Source organism: Blastomyces dermatitidis (genome assembly GCF_000003525.1).
Source record: "Blastomyces dermatitidis ER-3 genomic scaffold supercont1.3, whole genome shotgun sequence".
Lineage (NCBI taxonomy): Eukaryota > Fungi > Ascomycota > Eurotiomycetes > Onygenales > Ajellomycetaceae > Blastomyces > Blastomyces dermatitidis.
The window spans coordinates 6,807,277-6,818,902 of NW_025544776.1; the positions used below are offsets into that span (position 1 = coordinate 6,807,277).

The 11,626-nt window shown below is 50.5% G+C and overlaps 3 protein-coding genes across 5 annotated transcripts in view; all 3 read right to left on the reverse strand.

Moving 5' to 3' along the window:
• Positions 1-3: 3 nt before the first annotated feature.
• BDCG_03723 (bifunctional purine biosynthesis protein ADE17) lies at positions 4-3,806 on the reverse strand. The gene is made up of 5 exons (XM_045419373.1): positions 3,419-3,806; positions 2,884-2,965; positions 2,640-2,766; positions 1,033-2,521; positions 4-938 (listed from the first exon to the last, which is right to left on the reverse strand). Exons 2-5 carry the CDS (start codon positions 2,897-2,899, stop codon positions 783-785), a joined length of 1,788 nt encoding a protein of 595 aa, XP_045275698.1. The 5' UTR covers positions 2,900-2,965; positions 3,419-3,806; the 3' UTR covers positions 4-782.
• Positions 3,807-4,080: 274 nt separating this feature from the next.
• On the reverse strand, positions 4,081-6,666 carry BDCG_03724 (INSIG domain-containing protein; the record flags this gene model as incomplete). Of its 3 annotated transcripts, none has more annotated exons than XM_045419375.1 (3): positions 6,454-6,666; positions 5,179-6,380; positions 4,162-5,062 (listed from the first exon to the last, which is right to left on the reverse strand). In XM_045419375.1, exons 2-3 carry the CDS (start codon positions 6,136-6,138, stop codon positions 4,724-4,726), a joined length of 1,299 nt encoding a protein of 432 aa, XP_045280576.1. In that variant the 5' UTR covers positions 6,139-6,380; positions 6,454-6,666. The 3 variants fall into 3 exon arrangements, with proteins under 3 accessions (XP_045275699.1, XP_045280576.1, XP_045280577.1); XM_045419376.1 differs by lacking the exon at positions 6,454-6,666 and having other exon boundaries at positions 4,724-5,062; positions 5,179-6,151; positions 6,250-6,273; XM_045419374.1 differs by having other exon boundaries at positions 4,081-5,062; positions 5,179-6,666.
• Positions 6,667-7,011: 345 nt separating this feature from the next.
• Positions 7,012-11,626, reverse strand: part of BDCG_03725 (INO80 chromatin remodeling complex) — a gene marked incomplete at its 5' end in the record, with an annotated part of 4,730 nt that continues 115 nt past the window's right edge. The window contains 4 exons of the mRNA XM_045419377.1: positions 7,012-9,714; positions 9,788-9,841; positions 9,925-10,464; positions 10,558-11,626. Of these exons, the coding sequence (XP_045275700.1) occupies positions 7,739-9,714; positions 9,788-9,841; positions 9,925-10,464; positions 10,558-11,614 (3,627 nt within the window). The 3' untranslated portion in view covers positions 7,012-7,738. The remainder of the gene's footprint in view (positions 9,715-9,787; positions 9,842-9,924; positions 10,465-10,557) is intronic.

An 11,626-nucleotide genomic window follows, 5' to 3' on the forward strand; every position in this document is an offset into this window, starting at 1 on the left:
AGGTTGCGTTAGTTAGGGGATATTTATTATTTATTTACTACATATTAACTATACATGAAAGAAATTATACATCTGCGTCTTCATATTTCTCATAGGTTATTATTATCCTTTTTGTCACTTCAGAACAGGAACGGTTGCAATAATATCGTGACTTCATCTCCCCTTCCATCTTCCCTTGTCCCCAACTCTCCAATTGCTTCCCTTTCCTTCTCCCCCTTCCATCATGAAGGAAAAGTGAAGACGATCCAGTCTCCGGGCCCTGGCGCATTGAGAGAGAAAGAAATGACTTCCGCGAGTAGCGTCATTACCATATCATATCATAAACCCCGTAGCAGCACAAAGGTGACGAATATAGGAGCTGACTGACACTCTTCTCTCTTTTCCAATCAGCGCGAAAACCATGTAAGCAAAAAGGCATAAAAAGTGCCGAGTTACGGAGTACTCAGTTACTGGTTTTGTGTAGTCTAGAGCCTCCCACCAAATCTCCCGAATGCATTTAGTTAATGAAATATATATATCATGTGCTGTACATACCCTATGCCCGTGCTCGAATATATATATATATATGTTTTGCATTACTTCGGAATACCTAGGCATTCAGGCGCCTCCGCTTCACATCAGGGTGAATCAGAACCCATCACAATTCAAAAATAACAATCAACATAAACATCGCCGTCGACTTTTATAGTTATCTATTTTTCCATTTTTAGACCTCCAGTGGTTAATCAGGAAACATAATCGAAGAAATAAAGAAACATGTATAAGAAAATAAAATAAAAAAATCAGTGATGGAACAACCGAATCCCCTGCTCCACGAACACAATCCCCAGTTTCTCCGCCGTCTCAAAGACAGGACCATCATTCTGGCTTCCGCTCGGTGCAGCGATGTATTTAACACCAGACCGTGCGGCGCGGAACACGTTGTCAACGAAGGGGAACTGTTTAAAGGAAAAGAAAAAAGAGCAGACATATTAGCAACCACGTACGAGAACCGAAAAAAAAAAAAAAAAAAAAAGGGGGGGGGGGGCTCACAAAAGCATCCGACGAGACCGCCACCTCTCCCAACTGCTCCAACCACCCATCCCGCTCCTCAACCGTAAACGGCACAGGCACACACCCGTCCTCAAACACCTTCTCAAAATCCGCCTTCTCAACGGCATTGCCCGGCACCTGTCCGGAACACAACATATCAATCGCATTACTCTTCTCCGCCCGCTTCGTCCCCGGTTTCCACCGTATACTCAGCGCCCGCTCATGGAACCGCATCCACCAGTTATCTGCCTTATCGCCCGCCAGGCGCGTGCAGTGGATGCGGCTCTGCTGGCCCGCGCCGAGGCCGATGACTTGCCCGTTCAGCGCGTAGCAGACGGAGTTCGACTGAGTGTATTTGAGCGCGATGGTGGCGACGGTGAGGTCGCGCAGGGCGGAGTCGGGGAGTTTCTTCAGGTCCTTGGGTGTGACGATGGAGGTGAAGGAGCTGTTGGGGTGGATGGTGGCGTCGTTGCGGTGTTGGGAGAGCTGGACGCCGTAGACGGAGCGGGTTTCGTCGGCGGGCGGGTTATAGGCCTCGTCCATTTGGAGGACGAGATATTTGCCGCCCTTTTTCTTGGTGAGGAGGGCTAGGGCCTCGGGGGTGTAGCCTGGCGCGATGACGCCGTCGGAGACTTCACGGGAGATGATCTTGGCGGTAGGGACGTCGACGATGTCGGAGAGGGCGATGACGTCGCCGAAACTGGACATGCGGTCTGCGCCTCTGGCGCGGGCGTATGCCTGTGCCAATCCCGACTCGTCGATGCCGGCGATATCGTCGACCATGTAGACCTTCTTCTCCTTCTCGTTCAGTGGGACGCCAATGGCGGCACCGGCGGGAGAAACGTGCTTGAAGCTGGCGGCAGCTGGGTAGCCTAGGGCCTGCTTCAATTCTTTAACGAGTGGCCATGCGTTCAAAGCGTCGAGAAGGTTGATATATCCTGGAGACCCGCCAAGGACCCTGAATGGGAGCTGGCCCTGCCTGGTGAAGGCGCAAGCGGGTTTCTGGTGTGGATTCGCGCCATAACGAAGCGGCATGTACTGTGTACCAGCAGCGTACTGCTTCCTGAAGAAGCCTGAGATCGCCTCGTCATAGTCTGCAGTGTGCTCAAACGCCTTGAGAGCATAAAGCTTCCGGTTCTTCTCTGAAACATCCCCCGCCTCCAACTGGCTTAGGAATTCCGGGTAATCGCTCGGATCGCTGAGAATGGTGACCCGGGCATGGTTCTTAGCCGCAGCGCGCAGTAGTGTGACACCTCCAATATCAATTTCCTCGACAGCCTCCTCCATGGTAACATTGACCTTGGCCACAGTCTCCTTGAATGGGTATAGGTTGCAGACGACATAGTCGACCTTCGCGATCTTCTGGTCTGCCAGATCCTGTTCGTCGGACTCGATATTCCGGGCGAGGATTCCGCCGTGGACTGCAGGATGAAGGGTCTTCACACGACCACCCAGCATTTCGGGGGCGTGCGTGATGGCGGATACATCCCTGGCTCCATCAGTAATTTTGATTTGTGATTAAAAAAAAAAAAAAAAAAAAAAAAAAAAAACTCCAATTGATATTATAAAAAAAATATGCCCGCCCTTAACAGAGGCGACCAACTCACTCAACCGGAAATCCAGCCTCCCGAATCATCTTCGCCGTACCGCCAGACGCGAGCAAGCGAACATTGTATTGGATGAGGCCCTTGGCCAGATCTAGCAAGCCAGTTTTGTCGTAGACCGACAGGATCGCTGCAGCAATTCAAAGCATGCATGAACAAGGTCAGCAATGAAAAAAGAAAGCAGTAGAAGTATTTAGTAACTAAGGATAAATAGAAAAAAAGGTAAGGGAGATAGATGCATGTGTACCCGACTTCTGCGCCATCTTATTCCGAAAATACCTGAGAGCAGGCCTGTCGAGCTTGGTAGGGTCGAGGGATTTCTTTAGCACCTGCGCGGGTGGGAAGTCATCAGCCATAACTAAGTTCTCGTATACTGCGTAATGTGCGCTCTTCCCTGCGCAACACAGGGTTCATAGGAATAGTAGCGACAAGAGCGGTGAATTTCAAAGAGCAGAAAAGCTGAAATTAAAAGGAACCGTAAAAAAGGAACGGAAACGCAAAGAAGAAGAGCCTTGACAGAACCCGCAGCCTGTCACGATAGGGGTGTTTTTGGGAGGAGGGAGGGAGGGAGAGGGGGGGGTTGTATCGTCTCTCATCTCTCTCCTTCTCTCTCTCCTCTCCCCTCTTCTCCCCCCACCTAGACACGCTATCAGATCACACCAGACCGCCAGCCAGAGGGTACAATGGCTGAATAGTATGGTAGTAGTGCAGTTGCGAGAAGAGGGGCACTGATGACAAGGACTATGATAGGTATAGGAGGAGCTGGGCATGCAAATGCTCACCAGGAGGTTTAGAATATCCAATTGCTATAGCTGTCTCGCTGACAGTTGGCTAAAATATAGTAAGAAAAAGGAAATAGAGGGAACGGGAGTAAATAAAGTAAAACGAAAAAAACAAAAAAAATACTCCAAGTTACTTCATAAATCCGCTTCCCCTCCTGAATAATACGCACCTTTTCTCGTCTTTTTTTCTTTTTCTGGCTCGAAGATCAAACCCCCACCAACCAGCGCGATCTTATGTAATCCCCGTCCTGCGATGCCGCGCCAAACAAGACAAACACCACGTCGCATCACATGACCCCCTCCTAGCCCTCAAAACCATCTCGAAATTTTCCTCCGCCGCCTTTTTTTTTTTCTTTCTTCTTCTTTTCCACGAACAACGCAAAAAAAAAATAAACAACATTCTACAAAAAAGCGTTCCTACAAAGGCTTTTTTCTTCATAAAAATTGCCCATGAGGTATGGAAATCGTCTATTAGAATGGAGAGTAAATAATGGCCCCGGATTTAATCCGGCCTTTTATGTCGTCGGTCTTGGGTGCAGTGTCACTCTCCCCCTTCATCTTCTTTTAGACGAGGGCTGTGGGTGGGATTGCAATGATTGGCGGGACATTTAAAAAATAACTCCTCTATTATTTGCTGATGGATTGTGGGGAGAGGGGGGGGTGGTTAATCTACTCGTCTACATATTTGCTCGTTGGCTGGATGGGGCCTCTGCATATATATATATGTACAGAGATGGAGTGGATGGAAGCAAGAGGTTTAAGAATTGGGCTTCGCCATTGGAAATACAATAGCTTATGTCGCTATGGGACACGTTTCGAATCGATGGAGGATGGGGAAGATGTTGATCAAGGAGGGTTAGCATAATAATAATACATATCTCAATCATTCAAGCAGACAGTAAAGAATACATGCCCAGAGAATCGAACCCTAAACACATGCATCTACATCTTTCTTAGATACAACCTCCCCGAGAGAAAAATGAAAAAGCTCCCCACTCCACTGCCATTAACATAGTTGAGATGTAAATAAGCGTCCTTTTCTCCCGGCCATCTTCCCCATAGCTCATCAAATGCGCATCATAGCCTCCCCTTTTATTCCCGAATGCAGCAGAAACCCGTATATATATAGTATACACAAACCTCATTGCATCGCATAACCCGATAATTAAGAGAATTTAGAAAAAAAAAAGAGCCAGAGAATTAAAGAGGCAAAAGAAGTAAGAGAAACAAAAAGCAATTCAGCCCCCTTATCCCCTTCCTTACACCATTAAAAACACAGCAATATCTATCTGCACCTCCCAAAATTCACCTTCCCCCACCCACTGCCAACCGCCTCCCAATATTCCCAAAACAAACGCAGCTACAAAACAACACGCTGGCAATCCACGTCCCCACCGCAATACTCTCCTGCGACGCAAGGAGCATTCCGCCTGAACCAGCAATAGCGTTAGCTTCTCCAACATTCGCAGTTGGCGCCGGCACGACGTCCGGGTTCACGCCCAGCCACGTGACCATGCCCAGCAGACCGACGGCGGTGGAGAGCATGAAGCCTGGCTTTGAGCGGTCGATGAGGTACCAGAGGAACGGGTTGACGAGCGCGAGGGTTAGGGAGACTTGGAGGGTGGATTGCCAGGGAAGTTTGCGCTAGATTGGGGGTTAGCTTAGATGTATGATCTGGTAGTGGTGGTGGTTGTGTTGGCGACGGTGATGGTTATAGTGATAGAGGGTGTAAATAAATGTCTGATGTGTAGATTACTTACAATCGCAAATGCAATGCCCACAAACGCACCGATGCTCCTGACAACCTGATTCCAATCGGCTGCTATGGACTGGGAACTCTTCAATTGTTGCCCCCCGTTCACTTTCACATTTACCTTCCCATCCCCACTTCCACTTCCACTCCCGGTCAAATCCCTATTGCTAACCTCTACATTCCCGCCACCCCCATCCATCTTCTCTCCTACCCCTGCACCGTCCTCCTCCCCCTCGCCATCTCCTCCGACAAACTCCTCCCAAACAACATCAAACCACGGCAACAGTCCTCCCAGCGCCACGCCCGCCCCACCCCAGAACACCATATACACCCACGACCCGCGCCTGATGAGATCGATGTTCTCGATCTTGATGGGCGTCACGCGCGGGTTGTCATGTAGGTGGGTGATGATGATGCCGTAAGCGACGCCAAAGATGAAGAGTAGAGCGCTGCGGAGGAGGAGAGGGAGATAGAAGGTGCGCAGGGTGCGGCGGCGGTGGAGGAGACGTGGTGTGCGTATGTGTCTGGGGTGTATGGAAGAAGGGGGGTTTGAGATTAGCGTGGAACCGTTTGTTGGTTTTCTGGTGGCGGCGGTCGCGGCGGTAGTAGTAGTAGTAGTAGTAGTGGAAGTGGTAGAAAGGGGGAAGCGCGCGTTGTTCGAGATTGAGGTGGGTGTTTGGGCACCGCTGGCGACGGCGTCCCAGGAGGAGAGCTCATCGCGGGGACTATCGAGGGTAGTGGGTGAGTAGATTCCGAGGAGGGTGGAGGAGGTGAGGTTGAGGATCGAGCGGGTGCGGTGGGCGGCGAGGGAGTCTTTGGAGGAGGGATCGAGAGCGTTTTGGTTGGGAGCTGATTCTTCTAAGATCGGGGTAGATGGTTCAGAGGGTTCGGTGGAGGGGGAGGAGGCGGCGAGCTCAAAGGGTTTCCGGGCACGCGGGCGGAGGATTGGGGGTTCGTGGTGGTCCATGTCGGGAGATTTGCTGTTCGCCTTTAGATGTTGGTTTTTGTTGGTTTTGTTGGTGTTGAATGGTTGGAGCAGAGGGTAGGGATTTAGGGGTTTAGGAGTTATATTCCGGACATTTAGTTGGTTGGTTGTATTATTGTATGGCTCTGGCAGACATGGAAGAGGTTTCTCGCACAGGGGAACGAAGTCGCACAGGACAGATAAAATAACTTTTTTTTGGCTAGCGGGGATTGTACGACGGAGAACTAGTTCGATAAGTTAGTTATTTAGCTGTCTGGACGTAGCACTTTGGGAGAAATGATTCCGAGTAAAGCAGACAAAGCAAAAGAAGAGCCAGCAAAAGGGCTCAGTGATACGCGCAGGTAGTCAGTCCTGCAGCAGATATATTGTATATCTTATACAGAACATAAGAATGAGTATTTGTTGTTGTTGATGTTGATGATGTTGATGTTGATGGTGAAAGGAGTGTCACATGCTAATAATGAGGAGCTTAGTCAGCAGCTTCACCCCCCGGACAGGTTTGAGAGTTGTATACAAAGTACAGACATCATCACAGGCTCACAGCCAACTATACAGACTGTAGTTGAGATGAGTCTTTGTTTTCCTGGCTTCTGTGTTCTTTCTTTTTCTAGATTGAAATATAGATGAATCAACGCTTTAAGCGTTTCAGGAGGGTGAGGAAGGATGTGTGTATTGCCACACATCCAGGATTTGAACAAGTCAGTCATTGATAGAGAATCTTTTTTTTCTCATGGAACAATTGAGATTGAACTCAGGTTTTGAAATCAGTTCACAGCTCTCACTCTCATGCTTGTTGATGAGGTACTCTTTGAATATAACAACTTTCCCGTGCTGGGATCCTCCTCAGACAGTTCCCTACAGAACCGCGTCCGATACATACATATATATATATAGATATATTTTTGATGTCAATACACCGGGCTGCGTTCATTCACTCTGCAGATGAAGACACTGTAGAGACAGCGATGTTAGATAGTGTGGAAATTGATCTCATGAGAACCTTTTTCATGATTGAGTTGGTGTTGAAATGAAATTGTCTATCATCAGAATGAAATTGATTTATTATCTGATAATAAATAAAAGAGTAATTTGTTCAATAGAAGTGAGTGGGTTTTCCAGTCTGATAAACCATTCTCTGCCTAATAAGAAGGGTTCTTTCTCTCTATCTTTTTCTACCCAGCATCATCAATGGTAACTTATCCGCGGCTTGCTGCTGTGGGATGCAGACTGAAATGTTGTTGCTGCCAAGTTGTTGCTGAGGAGCTTGTCGCAGTGAATGTATGTATGTATTGCTTTGCTTTCACTTGCCTTCTTCCATGGATTGCCGAAAAGCTCGATGTTATCTCCTCGCAGTCAACTCGATTTCTACACTGTCAGAACTCACAGCTCCATTGACTCTAACGGGAAGTTTGCTCTCTCCGCTGTCTTTCTTTCTTTTAGTTTCTTTGTGGGAAAAGCATAGATACCATACAGAGAGTAAAGGTCCCATTCATTAGGAAGTATATATAGAAAAACGGGCAGAATAAGAAGAGAAAAAGAAGAAGACGCAAGAAAAGAGAAAAATAGCGCAAACCACATCCATTCATCCGTCAGCCATAACTTGATCGCCATCACTCTCCCCCTCCATCTCCAAACTCTCACCATCATCGTCATCATCACCATCATCGTCATCACCATGATTTTCGCCAGATTCTTCCCCCTCCTCCTCCCCTTCTTCATCGTCCTCCTCCTCAATCTCATCCGTATCATCCCCCGGACCCTGTCTGTGCTCACTAAGCATCGTCTCATCCCCGTCCCCATCACCCAAGTAACTTGATCCCTCAACATCACTATCCCGATAAGAATCCACCATCACAGCGCTAGAATAGCGCGGTTTCGGCACTGCTACGTCTCCCGGCAACGACTCTTCAACCCCAGGCTGTTCCGCCCTTGGTGCGTCCAGAGGTGGGAGCGGTCGTGATGCCTTTTGCAGCTGGTGCTGCTGCTCCTTGTGAGACCGAACCGCCGAGGGAGATGAGGAGGGCGCTACTGCGTCGGATTCTGCCTCCACTTCGACTTCCATTCCCATTTCTGCGTCTGCAGACTCGCTTTCACCGTCGCGTTCTGCTTCTGTTTCTGCCTCTGCCTCTGCCTGTAGGGTTGTAGTTTCCGGCGCTGGCATGGCATCATCATCGTCGTCGTCGCGACGCTTGCGCTTCCGCGGACGAGGACGTGCTTTGCCATCTCCATCCCCATTGGATTCTCCTAACAACTCATTATCAATATCATCGAGAGCCGCATCCCTATCCCGATCTCCACCGGCATGACTTAAGTCGTCTGAAGAGGGCGTTGCGCCCGCGTTGGCGACATCCGGTACAGATAGATGATCAGAGGCAGTAGTAGCGTCACCGCCCTTCTCTCCCTTCATTGTCGTAGTTGTTTCCGTGTTTGTATCAGCTGTATTAGCCACAGGTTGTGTAGCAGAGGTAGCACCAGTCGCGCGTGAGCGCCCAGTTGATGCCCGCTGCTTCCGCCCACCACCCGTAGACTGGCGACTACGGGTTGACGTCCCCGGTCTCGCGCGGGGTTTCTTCTCTGGCACCCCTTCTTCCTCAGTCGGCTCTGCCACGGCCTTCGGTTTCCGTCTTGAGCGGCTTTTGGGTTTCGAAGGACGAGTGGGGGTGAGGATGTTGTCATTATCAGCTTCGGCAGCCGGGTTACGAATCTCATTTATGAACGACACATCCCCATCACCAATGGCAGCCCGATGCCTCTCAGCCTCAGCCTCGGCCTCAGCTTCAGCCAGTTTCTCCCTCTCCCTCTCCCTCTCCCTCTCTCTCTCCCTCTCCCTCTCCGCTTTCCTCCTCGCATCCTCAACCATACAATCCCAATCCCACCGTTGTAGCCTCCTCGCCGCTCTCTTCAGCACAGAAAGGTAAAACCCCGCCGCCTCGCCATAATCCTCCTCTCCGTCGGGGTGCGGGCACACCCCGCCTTTCCCCCACGAATCCTCATCATCCGTATCATAATCCTCTGGCAGGTTCTGTAATAACCGCCCCGCCCGCACGAAGGGGACCTCGCCCTGACGGCGTGCTCGGATTTCCTTTAGTGCTTCCGTCCGGCGTTGAGCAAGGAGGTAATCGACACGTTGTTTGCGGTTTTGCTCAACAGCAAGCTGATGTTGGGTTAACGGACGGGGGCGGCGGGCGCTGCCGCTACCCGCGGGCTGGTGTTGATGTGATCCTACGGCGCGGGAACTAGAGCTTGCACGAGCGCTGGGACCGGCACCGAACTGGTTGAGGACCGGATGTGCTGAACCGGGAGGGGCAGGGGAGATGGCGTCTGGCGTCTGGTCCATTCGCGTCTTGAGGACGAGACGGCGCGGCTGCGTAGTTCTGAAAGAAGAGCGGTTTGTCGAAGATTCGCGCTTGGCGCGCCGTCCTGCGCGGTATCGGGTTGGCAACTCTATTTCGTCGTCCACATTGTATTCAGCGCCTGTGGTGCGGCCAGTCATACTTTGTCTGTCTCCTGTTCCAAGCTCAGAGTTTAAGTCATCGCTCGTGTAGTCAAGAGCTGGGCCTAGGGTATATCGGATTAGCGGGATATTGGGAGAACGAGAAGGTAGACATTTTTTAATTCAGACAAAACCTACCTTTCTTTGGCCTCTTGCCCGACCTGAAAGTAGTATCATCTTCTTCCAGGATCCCTACAAAATCGGTAAAATTAGTCTTGGGGCCTTGCTGATGATAACGGCTCGTTTAAGACCGGAAAGGAAAAAGAAAACCCTACGCTTTCTCTCCCGTTGCTTCTCCTCCCCATACCGAATCTCTTCCGCCGTATCCACATTTTCTGCATCAGCCTCGGCCTCTGTTAGCGGCTCAAAGGCCGGTACCTTCAATGGCAGCCCATCAGTGCCTTCGCCAACCAGTCCCGGTCCAAACGGATTATTCAAAGCATCATGTGTCGAAAAGTCACTTTCGAGATAATACCACATGAGCCAAAGAAAAGCCCTTGCGCGACTTCTACTGCTCAGACTGGAGCGCATGACTAAGTCGAAGAAGTCGCGGGGAGCGAAGAAGTGTAGTTCGGATATTCGTGGAGCATATTGTGAGAGGACGAAGATGAGGTTTACAGGGTTTGTACGGGGGATGGACGCCTGCTTGATTTTTTCGATGGTGTTTGGTTGATCGGTGTCCTCCGAGGCACCCTTTAGGATTGATTTAAGCCTGGGCGCGTCTTGAAGCTGTTTGTAGGCGTTTGGGTCCTGGTGGGCTTGTAGGGAGGGGATAGAGTGGTATGTTCGTAGCTGAGCGCGCATTTCCGGAAAGACTGTACGGTAGTAAATCGAACAGTTAGTAAATAAATTTTGTAACAGAGAAGAGCGTCGTCATAATCACGGTTTCTTCTGGGAGGAATCCTCACAGTTAAGGGTAGTATTCATCCTCCCGAAGTTCACCAACAGACAAACCATAGCCATGCTAATCGCTGCGGCCTTATCATTCTGTAACTTGTCTTTCAGAATCTTGCTGGTCTTGCTACTCCTCGCCATGGCATCGATGTATATATCTGCAAAATCCAGCCCTTTTGCACCGTCTGACAGCCGCGTAAACACAGGGGTCTTATCCTCGAAAACAAGTTTCAAAAACGCATACTGTATATCCTTCCGCCACAGCGGGATTCCATCATCCTTCTTTAGATGTCGGATCTTGTTGCCCGAGTATACAGACCCGATGGTGCCATTCGCCTGTCGCCGTATTCCTACAGTTGCGCTGACAGTGGTTGAGTGGAAATTGCTGCTGGCGGTGTTACTCCGTTTCGTATTACCAGTAGCATCATGATCATCCGAGGAGCGGTGGGCTTGCGACTGCGACTGCGACTGTGAATGGGACTGCGAAGCATTTTGATGAGAGCGTCCATTGCTGTCCTTGTTGGACTTCTTCTTCTCCTCCTTGGTCTCGTCCTTGACTTCCTCTTCTCTCTCTACCTCTTCCCCTTCCTTTCCATCGCCGCCACTTTGACCCTCATGTTCACCATCGTCTTTGTCACCATCCCGCGGCTGCGGGGACTTAGGCGGCCAGTCCTGCCAAGTGCCGGACTCAGTCCAAAAGCCCTGGATGGAATGGTTGGGGTCATCGAGGTAACTGCGTTGGCGGCCACCCTTTGAACCCGGCTCTGGTTCGAGGAGTCGATTTACACTGGCTCGAGGGAGCGGGTAGCGGTCTGCGGGTAAGGGGAAGTCCTTGCGGGAACCCGCGTAGTAACCGCCATTGGGGTGTTCAAGGTGGTCGTCCTTCTCGGGCTCGAAGGCACCGCTGGGTTTGTGGGAATCTGCGGGGGGCTGCGTGGCCATGGTTGTGTCCGGGTCATTGAGGGTAGATTGATGGTGGTGGCGCTCGTCTTCCTCAGCTGTCGTGGAGGTTTTTGGGGCTTCGGGTCGGGGGGAAGCGTCGCGAGACATGGAGATTATGCTGCTCGCCATTGCTATTGGGAA